The sequence below is a fragment of the Schistocerca gregaria genome, chromosome 2 (assembly GCF_023897955.1).
Source record: "Schistocerca gregaria isolate iqSchGreg1 chromosome 2, iqSchGreg1.2, whole genome shotgun sequence".
NCBI lineage: Eukaryota > Metazoa > Arthropoda > Insecta > Orthoptera > Acrididae > Schistocerca > Schistocerca gregaria.
The window spans coordinates 683039324-683058083 of NC_064921.1; the positions used below are offsets into that span (position 1 = coordinate 683039324).

The 18760-nt window shown below is 45.0% G+C and overlaps 1 protein-coding gene across 1 annotated transcript in view; it reads left to right on the top strand.

Annotated features, from left to right (window-relative positions):
* The window catches only part of LOC126336306 (uncharacterized), a 54918-nt gene extending 37560 nt beyond the window's left edge, over positions 1–17358 (top strand). Inside the window, exon 4 of the mRNA XM_049999846.1 lies at positions 16957–17358. Within this exon, the coding sequence (XP_049855803.1) occupies positions 16957–17142 (186 nt within the window). The 3' untranslated portion in view covers positions 17143–17358. The remainder of the gene's footprint in view (positions 1–16956) is intronic.
* Positions 17359–18760: the final 1402 nt, after the last annotated feature.

An 18760-nucleotide genomic window follows, 5' to 3' on the forward strand; every position in this document is an offset into this window, starting at 1 on the left:
GTAAATCCAATATCCAGCTCCGCACTGTGTGTTATTACAGACAGCTCGTGACAAAAATGTGGAATATATGGTCACTGTTTCTTTCGTATCGTACTATTACATTGCGGAGACACGTGCGGTTGTTGCCTTTGGCAAGAGTTCTTACTTTGCCATTTCTCTGTAGTTCATTCACTTAATTCAACATTTACAGCTCGATGTGGAATAAGGTAAACACGTATAACACAGTATCTTCTATTTTGCGAAATATATTTCGAATATGTTTGAAGCAAATGCTTGCGCGAATGTAGTCCCTAACACGTTATTCCTCTTACGACCGTGTGCTTCGGTACACTTTGTTACCCTTCGAAGAGAGACGGTACACAAATGCAGATTATCACAGAGAATAGGCTCCATGAGTTCTACAAGTGACGGTGTTTAAAAATAATTTGTAAGCCCTAGTCCTTCAGATTTGTTCGTTTGACCTGGGAGATCATTCCCGGGTAACTGCTTAGTACGACTTCGTCACCTCCACGCTGCTCTTTACTTCATTTCGTGTCATGGTTGTCTCAAATCAGTGGTGGTCAAACGCTTTTGCTCAAGAACCAAAAATAACTTTGTGGAGCGGCACCTAGGGCAGCATATTTACCGACATTGTTATAATTGGTAACCTACATAAATTAGTACGCTGAGACATTGCAGTAGGCTATTTATTGTAAGGGCGGAGTAAGTTGGTCGCCGGCTCCACATGCTCCCACCTTCAGAGACCTTGTAGTTGTTGACACTGTAACTGCTGGCGATTACTGTATTGTCTGTGTGAATGAATGATTAACTAATTAACAACATTTTACTTAAATGTAACTGCATTAACCCATACGAGACACGATCACAAATGTTTACTAGATGCTTACTCACTGCTTTGTAGTACAACAGACATGAGTTAATTTCGTATTCCTTGCTACACATACATACCATAGATGAATTCTTGAAGAGGAATATATAAATAAATCTGTAGGCAAAGTATATGCATTTTGTGCCATTTAAAAGAGCGGAATAGATAATAAAAATTTTAAGTCGTAAAACACTTCATTCATGAGTGCATTTCTTGTGCACTTGACTTACCGCATCATAACGGTCACCCTGAGATTGATCAATGAAACACAAAACTAATTAATTACCATGTTTGAAGGTAATCGCCTCTGAAATGCACTTTCGGGAATCTGTTACCTCTGTGTCAAAATGTGTACCACCGCAACTGATCAGGATGAGTCGCCCACGCCCATGAGATGGCAGTACTGGAAGAACAGTAAAACATTCCTCCTCCCACATACTCTAGTCCCCAAAATGACCGTGCTACTTTCTCTGCTCCTGAGGCATGAGGCTGAATGAACCTACGTCACTTAACAAGCACCTTAAAATTACCGTCTCGGTATGATTTTGCTTGTTATTGACCAGAACAAAAACACTCTAAGGAAGCTCTTGACATTTGTTAGTTGCTAGACATATTATCATAAAATACTGCTGAGAACCGTGGGCAGCATGAATACTTTATTCATGCTACAGTTCGACGACCAGTCTTACACCACTCTGTATAACAAATGCAGATAAAAATTGAGACCAAATGACGGTAAGAAACATTGAGCCGGAAAACAGTGACATCCATATCTGAGAAAAGCGTCGCTATGTAGGCGTGTCGACAAAATAGCACATATCAGTGAAGTAAAGTTGGTGCAAAGGGAAGAATTATTTTACAGAGACGGGGCAATTATTTGCCTGAGGATGTGTACTTAGTAGAAACTTCAGACCCAGAAATTTTGAACATACAATGTAGAAAGTAGTACTGGACACGTCCTAACTTTTTTTTTTTGTTAATCAGTTATCTCAGTTTTCAATTGGTTGCCTCTCTGAGTAAAAATTAACTGTCCGTGTCTTCTCATTATATAAGGTAACCTTCCAAATTTCATTATACGCGGTGGAGACAATTGTCGCCAAATTTTAACCCTGGATAGGTGATGCCAGTAACAAGCAAAATTATTAATATTGTGCAGGTCGACAGTCCACAGTTTTCAAACTATGGAAACTTGGTGCCACGCGCTCCGGTTGGCCGCGGTACTGCCCTATTGCCAGATGCTCCGGACAACGCATAATCGCGAACACTTTGCCTGCCGGAGATACCTGTGTATCCAAGGCGGCCCGCACGCTCTGTGGTAGAGCGCCAGCCTTCCACTCTAGGGGCTGGAGGCGAATCCGCCGCGGTCCCAACACATCCATTCTAGTTTCACGATAATTCGTACCGGGAAGGAACCCGTCAACAACTTAGTTCGTGTACAGAAGGTATTCTACAAATTGTCGGCTCTCAAAAGGCTTTTTTTTATAGCTAGGACATTATTTAAAGAAGGTGCTCGAACTGGAGACCCTCTGACGCGAAACAAGCTTGGTAACGTCGAACGGTGTTCTGCCGAACCCTTTCAAATAATCCTGGCACTGCCCCGATGTGATTGGCGGCATGTGGAATGCAATGCATTAATTCCTCTTCGCTTATAGGTGGTTCGCTTCTGGGTGTGTGAAGTAGAACCTTGAAGATTCCCCACAGGAAAAAGCCTAGTGGCGTGAGATCTGGGGCCATGTCCTTCGAGCGCCTCTGCCAATTACCCGGCTGTAGAAGAGTTCGTTTAAATGTCCACGCACAGCACGACTGTTGTGTGCGGGCGCCCCATCATGCTGCAACCACATGAGTAGCCGTCTGTTCAGGGGAACATCTTTCAGCAGAGCGAGTAGATTTTCCTCCAAAAAGTAAAGTTAATTTGTCCCGTTAGTCGAGGAGGTAGACGGACCGGCCCAATCAGGACACCCACAATGCCTGCCCAAATATTGAGCGAAAATCGTTCCTTGTGTCTGGGGACGTACGTTACGTGAGGATTTTCCGTTGCCCAGTAATGAACGTTTCGAGTGTTGTAAAGGCCATCCCATGGAAGGTGCACCCGTCGATAAACAACACAATGACAGGGAAATCGGGATCTCGTGCAACACGTCGCAGAAACCACCGACAAAGCCCTAGACTAACAGATGAGTGACACATGTCGTGTCCGACCGTTCAAGTACTTCTCGTAGGTGCTTCCTCGAAGGGCTCGAGAACAGTCTCCACAAATGAAACATTCTGTCGTGTTAGAGGTCTTACAGCAACACCATGCTATTCCGCGAACGAGCCTGTTTCGCTAAGTCGCCATTGAATTGTTGTAAACGTTTGCGGGTGTGGGTGGCGTCTTGCTGGGTACCGTTCCTCATGCAAGCGTCAAGCTTCATGCGCATTACCGTGGGCTAGACCATAAACAAAAGTCTCGTTGTTCAAAACAATGGCTCTGAGCACTATGGGACTTAACATCGGAGGTCATCAGTCCCCTAAAACTTAGAACTACTTAAACCTAACTAACCTAAGGACATCACTCATCCATGCCCGAGGCAGAATTCGAACCTGCGGTCGCGCGGTTCCAGACTGAAGCCCCTAGGACCGCTTGGCCACACCGGTCCGCGGTCTCCTTCAATGGAATACTGTGTCGCCATGCTTACTTAATGACTAAACTGCGGATGACGTGTGTGTGCTCCGTAGCCAAGCTTACGTGTGGCTGTCTCTGGCGTGAGTAGAGACTAACAGCAAGGCCTATTCGACACATGTGCATATCACGTTGGGGCAGTGACGGGGCGAGGAACATCTGTGTGTGTGAACCGACAACCATAACGCTGCCCCTCAACCGACGAACGGCAACAGGGCAATTCCACGGCCAATCGGAGGGCATGGCGCCAAGTTTAGTTTAAAAATGGTGCGTTGTCGACCTACACATCTGTCTTGTCGGCGGCCTTATTACTCTTATTTTTGTAGGGCAACTTACTTTCACAAACTAAGATAGGCAAAGTTTTACACAATTGCAAAGTTAGTGAACTTCAGTACCAAATGCGTTTTAGAGTTTCCTCAACGAAACTGTCCCGAAATTTGGCATACAATCTAGATATTCGGGTCGTATGTAAAGGACATCAGCGGAAAGACACAATTAATACTCTGAATGCGCGATAACAATGGTGGCGTTACTGATGATAGCGCAAGTAAAGAATAGTTACTAAAGTTTCCCGAAATTACTTCACCAAAGACGACGACCAAATATTCCAGAATTAGCGTATTGTCTCAACTATGTGACTAAATTCGTGATTTCGTGTCAGAAAGATCACAGTTCTTAGGAACTGTAGGGAGGTTGTAGAGTAAACCACAACCAAATTTAGCGTTCCCCGGGGTAGTGTTAAGGCTCTGTGCTGTTCCCAATCTACATAAACGATTTAAGACACACTTCGGGTAGCCCACGTAAATTGTATGCAGGAAACCCTGTGATTCACCGTCTTAAAAAGTCATTAGATAATCAAAACGATTTGGACAAGATACCTGTGTAGTGCAGAAAGTGGCAGTTACCTCCAAATAGTGACAATAAGGGAAATCACCTACATGAGTAGTAAAAGAAATCCGTTAAATTTCGGTTACGGGATAAAACACACAAATGTAAATGCTGTAAATTCAACAAAATACTTAAATTGGAACGATCACATAGAAATGTTGTGGGGGGGAAAGCGGACCAAACACGGCTATTGATTGGCAATGTATTTACAAATGCAACTAGTCTGCTAAAGCAAGGAGGGGCACGTGAGCTGTCTGGCTGCACTTCGGCATGTGCATCACCATGAGGACAAGATCCGCGCGCGGTTCGCAATTTCCTACGAACGAACAGGACTCAAGACTGCCGGTAATACACGATCGACAGCTGACGCTTGAGTCTGTAGTCACGTTAGCGTTCCTTGCATTTTCATAACTATTACAGTAAGATACTGCAAGGAATATTTACTGTTCTATGCAACATGTGCATAGCATTTGCGGAAGTGAAAGACCAATCGTGTGTTGCGCAAAATGGCCATCGAATGAAAAATTAACTTAAGTTACCTTATAACAATTGCTTCACGGCAGAAAGCAAATTCACGCTACCGTGCATGCTTCTATGCTACATCTTGTCATGTAAGGCTTCACGTGTCAGTTTGTAAAGCAACCATGTTGGTTTCCTATGTTTGTCAGTGAAAGAAATTTTATTTTCGGTTTTTTTATCCCTTCCCAGGAATCTCGTACTTGATATTCAGCCATCTCCCCCCCCCCCTCCCCCCATGGGTCTCATAGTTCTTTCGTGAGTCCGTGCGTGGCGCACAGGGGTCCCGAAGCATTCGCAGCCCATTCTGCCCTCTCAACCTGTTCTCACTCCTTCCCCTCTCGCGGTGTTACGATTTATATCGATCTGGCTATTTACCTGATTCCCTGTATTTATTGCAATTTTGTTCCTTCTGCCTGTTCTTTCATCCTTCCTATCGTTCAGGTCCTCGCTTGAAGTTGACCTCCACTTCTAAATTTTCTATTTTTAGTGTGAGCCATTTGGGGGAGAGTTACCTCCATTGCGTCCCCATTCCTTCCTCTCTTCTTCCCGTCCACTAAGGTCACTGGCTTGTTTAGCCAGTCTGTGGGGTGGGGCTGTTACGTATCCATCCGGCTGAGCCCCTTGACAACACAGGGATCACACTACTGATAGTTCAGCTGTACACTCCCCATGTATGCCAAGGAGTGGTTGCTTGTCTTCCTGGAGCGTCGGACTTCAGGGCAATGGCTACCATGACAGGTGGCCCTTGTTGTGACTGAATGGTGGCCATGGGAGAGTCCCTGATCGGAGTAGGAGTAAGTGTACCAAGCTGCAAAATTCTGGCCGTTGTCGAATGACCGTCTCTTAGAATGGTGAAGGATCTTTGAATACTACTTTGGATGAGCCGGCAGCCCTCCTTTCACTGGCTACATCATGAGAGAAGGGCCAAGCTCGCAGTCTTGGAATGAAACACTTTCCCCATTACGTCATCTGTAACAGGGCGGATGGGAACACAATCACCGCCACAAAGCTATTTTTTTCCATAGGGACCTCATCCTGCCAACTGATTAACTCCGGTCTAATCTGGAAAGATGCGGCCTTCATTTTGTTCGACGTGAGCAGCAGGGTTGCAAAGACAACAGCACCGACGCCAGCGCTTTCATTCTGCCTTTCGAGAGGGATACCTCCCACCCTCTGTGTGGTTACTGTGGACACCAACTCCATGAGGGAAGCCCCTGTGTTCCACCACCTGTGTTAAACGGTCATGACCGCCACTTCCCTCACTTGCAGGATTGCCTGGCTTAAAAGAGAGAAAAAAGATGCAAGACTAAAAGTCCCTGGATCGCCTGTCTTACGCTGAGGCTCGCCAAAAATGAGACTATATCCAGTATCACTTTCTTTAATTTTTGCTTCAATTGCATCCTCTCCCCTTCTTACTTGTTCCTTTACTCAGCCCCATCCCCTCTCCACTGCCCCTTTCCTGGCAGTTCCGACGATCTCCCATCTGAGAACTGCTCCCCCTCCCCAGCCGAAGTGCCTCCCTTCTTTGGGGAGTGCCGCTTGAAGGGGTATGTGTCTCCAAATTGACCAACTTACTACAGACTTCGATTTGTCTCTCCTCAATGATGGTTCCCCTACCCACCTCAGTGCCACTCATGGCACCTTCACTGCTGTTGATCTCACCATCTTCTCCCCAGCTCTCGTGGCTTCCCTACAATGGTCATCCCATGATGATCTTCGTGACAGTGACCACTTCCAAGTGATTCTACCGTTCCTCTGCTGCCACCAAGCAGTCAGGGCCCCCTGTTGGTCTTTCCGCAAGGCCAGTTGGTCCTTATATATGCCTGCTGTGCACTTAAACCCCTGCCTCTCAAATTGCACTGATGTGTGTCGTGCAGTGCGTCTCTGTCACTATTCTTCATGCTGGTGGCGCTGCTGTCGCCCCCATCCACAGGTCCATGTCATCGTCAACCGGTACTGTAGTGGATCAAGGATGTAGCAGTTGGTGTTCAGGACCACAGCTGGGCGCTGCAGCGATTTAAGTGAAACCCTTCACAGACGAACCTCCTCGCTTGTGTGTGTCCCAATGCTAAGGCTCATTACCTTATTAAGTAGAGTAAAAAGAAATCCTGGAAACACTGCGTCTCCTCCCTGGGGACATATGCCTCATCATCACAGGTTTGGTCCAAGCTCCATAGCCAACTGGACTGCCACTGACAGTCAACTGTCCAGGATCTTAACCTCCAAGGTGCTCTGTGCACTGATTCATTTGTCCTTGCAGAACACGTCGCGATGGCACTGGCGTCCTCTTCCTATCCTGCTTCCTTTCTCTGGCAGAAATGCTGAGTTGAACAAACACCCTCTGTTTAAACTCACGCCACGCTGTAGCCTATAATGAACCATTTACTCAATGGGATTTCTTGCAGGCTCTTTTCACGTGACATGGCCCTAAGCCCAGATTCTATCTACAGTCAGATGGTCCAACACTTGGGCGTTCCCCAGAGGCAACATCCCCTGAGGGTCTTTAACTGCATTCGGCTCATGGGTGCTTTCCCGTCACAATGGCGAGACAGCATAATTTTCCCATCCTTAAGCCTGGGAAGAACCCAACCTCTTGACAAGTACTGCCCTATTAGTCTGACGAATGTACTTCGTAAAATACTCGAGAGGATGATCAGCTTCAGATTATGTTGGGTACTCGAATCTCAGGGCTTTTGTCCCTGTATCAGTGTGTCTTCTGGGAAGGTCGATCTCCAACTGAGTATTTACTCAGATTGGAAACAGCATTTCACTGCCGGCACCTTGTCGTTGTCTTCTGTGATCTACAGAAGGCATACAACATGACTTGGCGCCATTACAGCACAAAGACTGGGCTTGTGCGGCCCACTTGAGATTTTTATCCACGAGTTTTTATCTCACCAGCTCTTCCAGATTCGAGTTGGTACTTCACCCACTTCGGATTCAGGAGAAAAGTATCATATAGGGTTCTGTGTTAAGTGTCGCACTCTTCTTCATAGCCATCAGTGGGTTTGTAACATCTGTTGGGCCTGTGGTTACCCCAGCGTTGTAAGTAGACGATTTTTGCATCTGGTGCAGTTCCACCTTGGTAGCATCTGCTGAGTGCTGGTTCCTAGGTGCCATCCGATGGGTCTCTGCATGAGCCATCTCCCATGGCTTCGTTTCTCCCTCCAAAACGCGGGTTATGCATTTTTGTTGCCGACCCACAGTACACCCCCTACCCAGAACTTTACTTAGGCGACCAGCTGGTCGATGTTGTAGCACAGACCCATTTCTTGGGATTTATTTGTGGCAAAAAGCTGGTGGCTGCCCCGTATTCGCCACCTAAAGACATGCATGCGGAAGCTTAATGTTCTGGGTATCCTGGCCCACACATCTTAAGGTGCAGACCATACCACCCTACTTCATCTTCACTATGCTCTGGTCTTGTGCAGACTAGATTATGGTGGTCAGGTTTATTGCTCAGTAGATATTTCCCTCTCGGAAATACTTGTCCCTGTTCACTATTGTGGGGTGTGTCTGCTAAATGGTGCCTTTCGCACTAGTCCCATTGAGTCACCTCACAAGGACAGAGGGAATCCCCCTCTACAAATACGATGGCGCCAATCCTAGTTTCTTACGCAATCGCCATTCGCCAATTCCCTGACCCTCCTATGTACCCTGTCCTCCTTGCAAACTAGGGATACATCCCTCCTGACAATCGTTCATTGGCGGGATTGCCAGTTCGAATGCGTCTGACTTCATCTGTCAGGATATCCATCGCCACTACCTGGAATGGGCCCTCTGCGTTTCCTCCCCCCCCCCCCCCCCCCTGGATGGTGCCAAGACCACAGGTTAAGACGGAGCTATTCCAGGGTCCTGGCTTAGAACACCGTTTGACGGGATCGTGTAATGTGTACACAGCAGAGCTTCTAGCCATTCACAGAGCCCCCTATTTTGTGTCAGGCCTCCCTGCACAGTGTTTTTATTTGTACCGACTCAACGAGCAGTCTGCAGGCTATTGACCGATGCTACTCTGGTCACCCACCAGTCTTTGCAGTCCATGACCTATCTGCCCTTGGCTGTGCCAACTGCTCAGGTCACTTTCTCTGGGTCCCACCAAGTCATGTGAATATTGCAGGAAATGAACTGGCTGACTGTTTGGCTAAAGGCAGTTGGCCCCCCCCCCCCCCTCAAAAAAAATGCAGTTCCAGTTCCAGAAATGTGGATTGCCCAAAAGTGGAATGACATCTGGTGCACTTATCTGCATCATCGAGGAGCCTACTGCGGTTTGGCGCTCTTTCTTCCGCTCGTCTCTGAAGGAGCCAACTGTCTTAAGCATCTACGCATTGGTCATACAAGGCTCACTCATTGTTTACTCTCGCGTAACGAACGATCCCCACAATGTGGTTGTGGTGCCATGCTGTCGGTACCCCATTTATTGGTGGAATCTCCACTTCTTTTGGCCCTTTATACTCAGAGCTTATAGAAAACAGGAGCTAATACAAAAATGCAACTGATGAACAAGGAAAAGCTGAATACAGAAGACGAAGGAATTTAGTTGACAGAGAAGCTAGGAAAGCAAAAGAAAAGTTTCTTGAAGAATTGTTCAGGGAAGCGGAAGAAAATATGCAAAACGGCAGAACTGATTTAGCCTGCAGAACAGCAAATAAAGTTTTCAGCAAACGTAAAACACTCTCAGGCACAATAGAAAAGTAAGAGGGGAGAATTCTGTTTGGTGAAGAGATGAAAAGAATACAGAGAGAAGTTGTATGCAGGATCACCTCTTTCGGTGGAAATAACAGGAAGAGAAGAACAAATAGACGAGATGATATTCTGCAAGAATAATTTCACAGAGCTCTAAAAGAACTATGGGACAACAAAGCAACCGGTATTGATGGCATCCCTGCAGAACTAATAAATAATGCTGGTGACAGCATGAAAATGATCATGCTTAAACTTATTAGGTCCATCTATAACACGGGAGAGATAGCGACAGACTTCGAGAAATGCATCATTGTTCCTATACCAAAGGAGGCAGCAGCTACAAAATGTGAAAAGTACCGAACTCTAAGCCTAACATCACATGCATCAAAAATTAACATAAAAATAGTTCTGAATTGAAGAGAAGGTGGAGTCGATGCTGAGTGAAGATCAGTTTGGTTTCAGAAGGGGATTGGGAACAAGAGAGGTGATTCTGCGACTGAGACTCGTTATCGAAAAGCAATGACAGAAAAATAAACTAACGTACACTGCACTTGTAGACATGTAAAAGGCATTTGATAATGTTTTCTGGCAAGAGATGTTCAGAGTGCTGGGGAAAAGTGGAATAAAGTACAGGCATCCGTGTGATACTCAGTTTCTATAAGAATGAGGTGGTAGTGATTATGAACTGTCACCAGGAACAAGAAGCAAACTTTAGAAAAGGGGTAAGGCAAGGATGTGCTCTCTCCTCTTATATTCAGTGCTTTCATTCAGGAAGCTATAGACAAAGTTCGGGAAACTACTGAGGTCGGGATCAAAATTAATGGGCAGAAGAGACACATGCTACGTTATGGGGATAATACTGCTATACTCAAGGAGACAAAAGATGATTTAGAGGAAGTCGTCAGAAGAATGAAAAACTACTGTGCAATTAGTATGGCTTGAGAATAAACAAGAAAAAGACTAAAGTGATGGTATGCAGTACAGGAGCACAATATGAACCTCTGAGAATGAGAATTGGAAGACAGGAGCTGGAAGTGATAGAGGAATTTACTTACCTCTAAAGCAAAACCACAAGGGATGCTAGAAGCCGAAAAGAAATTGCGAGCAGAATACAAAAGGCCAAAATTGCGTTTAATTGGAGAAGGATCTTACTAACCAGCAACAATATGTCTGGAAATAAGAAAACGTATAATAAAATGTTTCGTTTGGAGTGTGGCCCTATACGGATGTGAAACTGGGACAATGGAAGAGAAGAGAGAAGACAGCTAGAGGCCCTGGAGATGTGGTGCCGTAGAAGGGTGATCAGCTGGAGAGACAAAGTAACACATGAAGGCGTGCTTAGAAGAGTAAAGGAAACAAGATCTCTGTGGAGGCACATCCAAATAAGAGGAGACAAACTTGTAGGGCACATCCTACGACACATAATCACTGGAACAATAGCAGAAGGAGCTATTGCGGAATGGGATCGGCGGGGGTGACCAAGGATATCATACATGCAACAGGCCATGAATGACGTTGGATGTAACACATACGTGGAAATGAAGAGGACGGCAGACAGAAGAGAGCAATGGCGCTCTGCTGCAAACCAATCTCAGGGTTGAACACTAAAAGAAGACTCAGCATAATCTTCTTGATTTCTTAAAATTAATACTGGCAGAGTACTCACGGATGGTTGAACTGGTCCTCGGTTTCCTGCCATGGAAGTGCTTCTATTTTCAGATATGACATCTTGCTTTGCTCCTGCAGCAATGGGGCCTCTCTTCACGTCCAACCTTCTTCTCAGCGTTAATGTGTAGTTCCAGCTTTGTCATATTAGACCAGCAGACTACAGAGGAGCGGTTGACCACCTGCAGTTAGGTACAACAGAGTGACAAAGAAGCAAACAAACAATAACCTTTTCACTTCATAATGCTGTAATGAGTCCTGCAGTGTCGCAGATTAATATATTCCGTAGACTGGCAGCAATTACGATCAGTACGAAATGTTCCATAATCTGTTGTTCAGTTTCGTAGATATGCACGTTCGGGTGTAGGAGTATCGAGGTAGAGAGAATGAAATACCGCTGTCGTCGACTTAAGTTCTTGTAGCAAAAACGACACAACTTAATAATCCAAGAACACGTGGATTTTTATTGAAGAGCTATTAAATTAATACATGTTATCTTCCTAAGATCACTTTAACTTCGGAACTGATCTACTACTTCAATAAGACTAATCTTAAAATTCGATTTAATTTGAGCAACTGTGGAAACTGTTCTCGACGGAATTCATTGTGAAACCTTTCAGTGCCGTATTTTCTGCAGTGGGGAAACTGTCAGTGGGCACACGACACTGAAGGTCAGTAAGCTATTTTAAGAGGCGCAATTTCAGCGTCCACTGAAAAAGGAATTACAAAACTACTCAAAGATGAAATCGATCTAAGCCACTAAATCTAAAATAATCTTTCTGAAAGTTGCGTTATTCGCAACTGCAATTTTTTCTCAGTGCAAAGCGAGTGTCAGAAAAATCAGTAATTTATGTCTGCCTTGCAAAGTTGCAGTAAAGACAATCAGGTGCTTTCTAACGCCAGTTAGAATAGGAACAGAATTCATCAGATGCTTTTATATCTACATCTACACTCTGCAGACAACCGTGAGCTGCGTGGCAGATAGTACTCTCGAACACACTAGTTACAAAGGTTTCTTCCTGTTTCATTTATGTATGGAGCACGGGAAGAATGATTGTTTGAATGTCTCTGTAGGTGCAGTAAATATTATAACCTTACCTTCACGATCCCTATGTAACAGACACATAAGGGGTTGTATGCGCCTAAAATTATTTAAAGCGGGTTCTTGAAGATTCTGTCAGGTGAGTTACTTCAGTATCTCTGTGACTGTCTCCCACGGATTAAACAAACCTATGACCATTCGAACTGCCCATCTCTGTATACGTTCAATATCCCCTGTTAGTTCTATCCGGTACGAGTCTTACGAAATTGGGAAATAATCTAGACGCTATCAAATCAGCGATTTTTAAGCGATCTCTTTTGTAGACTAATTGTACTTCCCAGAATTCTACCAGTAAACAAGTCTGTCAAGAGTGAAGCAATGTGACACGTCCATTTCATGACCCTACAAAGTGTTAGACGCAAGTGTTTGTATGAGTTGGCCCATTTCAAATATGACTCAGATATTACAATCATAGGATACATTTTTTCGTTTTATGAACTGCAAAACATTAATTTTCTGAACATTTAGAGTAAGTTGCAAACTCTTCACCACGTTGAAATCTTATCAAGATCTGACTGAGTAGATATGCAGCTTATCTCAGATAGTACTTACATATACACTACTTGCCATTAAAATTGCTACACCAAGAAGAAATGCAGATCATAAACGGGTATTCATTGGACAAATATATTATAATAGAACTGACATGTGACTACAATTTCACGCAATTTGGGTGCATAGATCCTGAGAAATCAGTACCCAGTACAACCACCTCTGGCCGTAAGAACGGCCTTGATACGCTTGGGCATTGAGTCAGACAGAGCTTGGATGACGCGTACAGGTACAGCTGCCCATGCAGCTTCAACACGATACCACAGTTCATCAAGAATAGTGACTGGCGTATTGTGACAACCCATTTGCTCGGCCACCACTGACAAGACGTTTTCAATAGGTGAGAGATCTGGAGAATGTGCTGGCCAAGGCACCAGTCGAACATTTTCTGTAGCCAGAAAGGCCCATACTGGACCTGCAACATGCGGTCGTGCATTATCCTGCTGAAATGTAGTGTTTCGCATGGATCGAATGAAGGGTAGAGCCACGGGTCGTAACACATCTGAAATGTAACGTCCAATGTTCAAAGTGCCGTCAATGCGAACAAGAGGTGACAGACGTGTAACCAATAGCACCCCATACCCTCACGCCGGGTGATAGGCCAATATGGCGATAACGAATACACGCTTCCAATGTGCGTTCACCGCGATGTCGCCAGACACAAATGCGACCATCAGGATGCTGTAAACAAGGCCTGGATTCGTCCGAAAAAATTACGCTTTGCCATTCGTGCACCCAGGTCCGTCGTTGCGTACACGATTGCAGGCGCTCCTGTCTGTGATGCAGGGTCAAGGGTAACCGCAGCCATGGTCTCCGAGCAACAGAAGGCTGTTGTTTTGCAAACGTCCCCGTCTGTTGACTCAGGGATCGTGACTGCACGATCCGTTAAAGCCATTCGGATAAGATGCATGTCATCTCGACTGGTAGTGATACGAGGCCGTAGGGATCCAGCATGCCGTTTCGTATTAATCTCCTGAACCAACCGATTCCATGTTTTGCTAAGTCATTGGTTCTCGACCAACGCGAGCAGCAATGTGGCGATACGATAAACCGCAATCGCTATAAGCAACAATCCGACATTTATCGAAGTCGGAAACGTGATGATACGCATTTCTTCTCCTTACACGAGGCATCACAACAACGTTTCACCAGGCAACGCCGGTGAACTGCTGTTTGTGTATGAGAAATCGGTTGGTAACTTTCCTCATGTCAGCACGTTGTAGGTGTCGCAACGGGCGCCGGCCTTGTGTGAATGCTCTGAAAAGCTAATCATTTGCATATCACAGCATCTTCTTCCTGTCGGTTAAATTTCGCGTCTGTAGCCAGTTACCTACGTGGTGTAGAAAGTTTAATGGCCAGTAGTGTAGGTGACTGCATCATTTTCAAGTAGCCTGACTTTTACTATTAATATTGTCTGCAATGTGATCAATACACATGAACAGCAAGGGTCCTTTCATACACTGGCGTTCCTTTCATGTCCATAAATAACGCAGTGTCTTTAGTCCAAGAAAAAGAAACTTTGTATAACGCAATCATCGCTGGATGACAGCGCCAGCGGACAAGCAGTGCGGCCACTAACGGGAGCCCGCAACAGCTCACTTTCCACCCCTCTGCTGAAGAGACTGCTTGCACTATGCTTTTACGCCGTTTTCTGTAGTATTCTCGTGCGTGTGCGGGATGCGCATCAGATAGCATTGACGGAATACACCGGAGAAGTTCAAAGAAGGATGGCTCATTTTACACTATCACTGAATATGGGAGAGTGTGCGGCGGATATGATACGCAAAGTGGGGTAGCATACATTAATGCAAGAAAGATTGTCTGTGCACCAGAGTAATTTCATGAAATTTTTCATTAACTTTGTCCTCAGTTGGCTCAGTTGACTCAAATGGCTCCGAGCACTATGGGACTTAATTGCTGAGGTCATCAGTCCCCTAGAACTTCGAACTACTTAAACCTAACTAACCTAAGGACATCACACACACACACGCTCGAGGCAGGATTCGAACCTGCGACCGTAACGGTCGAGCGGCTCCAGACTGTAGCGTCTAGAACCGCTCGGCCACTCTGGCCGTCTTGTCCTCAGTGAGAGAATCTTTTGTTAGTGCTCACCTACAAAGGGAGGAGTGATCATCATAGTAACCGGCCGCTGTGGCCGAACGGTTGTAGGCGCTTCAGTCCGGAACCGCGCTGCTGCAACGGTCGCATGTTCGAATCCTGCCTCGGTCATGGATGTGTGTGATGTTCTCAGGTTAGTTAGGTTCAAGTAGTTCTAAGTCTAGGGGACTGATAACGTCAGATTTCAAGTCCCATAGTGCTTAGATCTATTTGAGCCCTTTTTGATCATCATAATAAAATAAATCATAGCTCGCTCTGAAAGATTCGAGTGTTGGTTTTTCCTGGGCACTGTTAGAGAATGTACGGAAACAGCCTGAGAGTTCGCTAAACCCTCTGCCAGGCAGTTTATAATGAACTGCACAGCAGTGCAGAGTACAGGATTACTACTGCAGACTACGTACTTCTAGTGTAGTAGACGTTATTATCAAGTTGTACCCACTAAACATTGCAGAAGTATCGCTTCTGTGGAAACAGGCATTAGACAGGTATTTAAATGTTCCTGTCAAACTTAAACAATTACCTTCAAGTAATTATCTATTGGACTAAAGAGGGCGTCTGTTAGCTTGGGAAGGTTAGTTTAAATGTTGTACGCGTCAGGATGGGTTAAGGAGCGTAGGTGGGCATCGAGGACAGATCCCGTTCATTCTATCACATGGAATAAAAAAGTTTGGAGATTTATTCACCTTCTCCTAATCTACGGGGTGCGTTTGTTTGTCGTCTCGTACGACCGCAGAGGGAACCGCACATAGTGGTGGAGAGCATTTCGCCCTCAATGGGAAGTGCTGGCGATCACCTACTGTGGCCACTGTCTCGCCGGCCAACTCACATCTCCCACGTGACCGATCTCTGCTCTCCCATTGGTTGGCTTTGTGAACCTTCCGAAAGCGTTACGTGCTCAGTAGCCACGTGGATAGCGTCCCTAGCTCAGTGGAACCGCGCATTGTATCCAGCCCCACTGCTGCGGAGCTGCTTATGTAACCTACATCACACCACTGAGGCACAGCGGCAGTCGCAAGGAAAATATTGCTCAATTTCAATAAGAAAATGCTTACCAATTTGAGCTGCACAATATGTATAACTAATGTCATAGCTGACAGAGTGCGGTTTCAGAGCTTTTAACTCCTTAAAGGGCCATTTATTATCCATGGTTTCTCCAACGGGCAGATTGTTGTAGACTTGCCATTTCTTTTTCCTGTGACCTCTAAAAGTCTCGGTTTGTTTCTAGTTAGGTCACTCTCATACAATATCAAATGTGCGCCTTCGCTCTTACCACTAATACCTTATTGAAATTCGCTTAATTTCGTTCCGCATAACTCGTAAACAGTTTCATAGATATATTTGGACTCTGCTTCTCTTCAAATGTCGTTTCACTCCTTCGCCTGTATTCAGTTGACTCAGAAGGGCATGACAGCTGATATTTCCCATGGTACCATACGATTTCTTCCCATTTATAGAGTATGGAATAGAGTGAAATTATGAAACGCTCCAATTACTGTAATTCAGTATTAGTTCGTCCCACTGCAAATGTATGTAGGCGGCTCTAGTAAAACCCTAGACACATCGATGCTGATTCTTGACACTTCGTAAGTTGGCTGTCACGGGACATTAACCTTCATCAACCGTCTACCAGTCTGTTCTTCTGTATTTCAGTGGAACTCACCGATGAGTAAAATTTGACTATTCAGAATAGTCAAATTAGTGTGGACGTCATGTATTCATGGTCCTACGTGGCGAGGATCCCAATCAATTAAACAGTATTCTAAGCTTCTCGAGGAGCTCCGTAATTGTCACTTTTGTAGAGCTTATAAGCTTCTCCACTTTCGCTTTGTAAATACACACATCACGTTAAAGGTTCAGTTACAGGAGGTTAACCGACATCAATTCGTCGTTATTGCTTCGCAGGCTGCCGACCTGGAGTGCTTCCTTCTTAACAGGGCGGCTCTGGTGAGGGCGATGTACCGGCGGGACGATCGCTTCCGTAGGAGGGTGACTGAGGCGATGGAGGAGCTGGTGGAAACCTGCCTGATGCCTCGTCTAACGTACCACCACCAGCAGCCGCCGCCGAGCAAGAATGAAAGGGAGCAGTAGCAGTGACCGCCCTGGAGTACTGGAAAACTTTAGTGGACTACAGACGTATTTCATACCAATGACTCGTCAGTTTCTTATAACAGAATTACTTCCTCTGAAACGTACAGAAAAAATACTTGTACAAACGGAAACAACTTACTTTCCTGTACCCGTGGACTTGTATACACTGCTGCTCTGGTTTTAATTTCCCAAGAATGAGTAAAAATGATGAAATTTTATATTCGCAAAGTGTCGATGTTTTCATAGTAGAACCCTCTCACACAAATTTGTTTACTTAAACTGCAACTGCCATCGTGAAGTTCTTAAACGGCATAGGCTGACATCTTGGCGTAGAAATACCAGTATTTATCAGAAGACAGTTTACACGGGTATTTACCGATTAATCTGATAGAAACGGAGTATTCGCACAATGCACATGTAGCGTCACTTTTGCTTAATTCACATTTAAATTCAGTTATTTCACCTACGGCTAATTCTACAAACATTAAAACGTCAAAGAACAGAACAAACCACATACTCGTGTGACTAGCACGTAACCACCTCTGAATTGCACAGGAGTAAGATATGACGACTCGAAATTTCACTTCACGATCTGTATAACGTTTATCAGTTTGAGGTTGGTGAGAGTATTCTGGATGACTGGGAATAAAACACGTTCACTGCACAGATAACTCCGGTATGCAGAGCAGTCCAAAATGGATTGCGACTACAAGCGGCTAAGACTATATAATTCTAGGATGGGTAGCGATTTTCTCACAAGCCCTGCTATGGTTCACCGCCCTCTGGCATTACACAAAAATTGATCCTGATCAACGTACTCAAATAACCTATTCAGGATCAGTGCGGCAAAGAATACTACTACTTCAACAAGAATAGTAAGAATCCAACAATATATTCATTACAAAAAATCAAGAAAGTTGCAAAATTTATCAGTACATCATCATTCAATTAATTGCTCAATCTAAGTGCAGAATTAGCACAATACCCATCTCCAAAGCCTCCAACTACGCGTGCGCGCGCAAGTTTTCCACGACAGGAACACTTAAATGGTTGATACTGTCTAGCCTCTTTGTTAATAGAAACCTCCATCCTGATTGGCGCTGACAACAAGCTCTCAGAGAAAATATGATGAAACAAAACACATTTATCGTTACAGCTCCCCATTTCTCAAGCCATGGTGCGTATATCATCAATAATATTGGTGGAGAAAAAGTCTACGGAATTGATCTAATAAAGGCTGCAGTTGGTGCAGAGACAGAGTGATGTGCAGATGTGAATTTAACATAGAGGATGTGTGGTTGCGACAGTAAAGTCCTGCATGCAAAGTAACTGAAATAGTCTGGTCACGAGACAAAACAATGTGCTTGAACACTTGACAGTAGCAGAGGCTTAAAGTGCGTGGTCGTCAGTGAGCACTTCAGAACCCGTAAAGCTCCATAGAGAAGCCCTGATTATTTCCTCTGCTCCTAGAGAGAAAAAACGAATCCGCTTAGTGGCATAAATTGGAGCTTCCTCAGCCTAAGTTTCTGTGGGATAACTGGACGCTTTGCCGGTACTATTTGAAATTACACATTCCAGTGATACGTATCAGCGGGAAACCTATCAGAGTATTGGCACA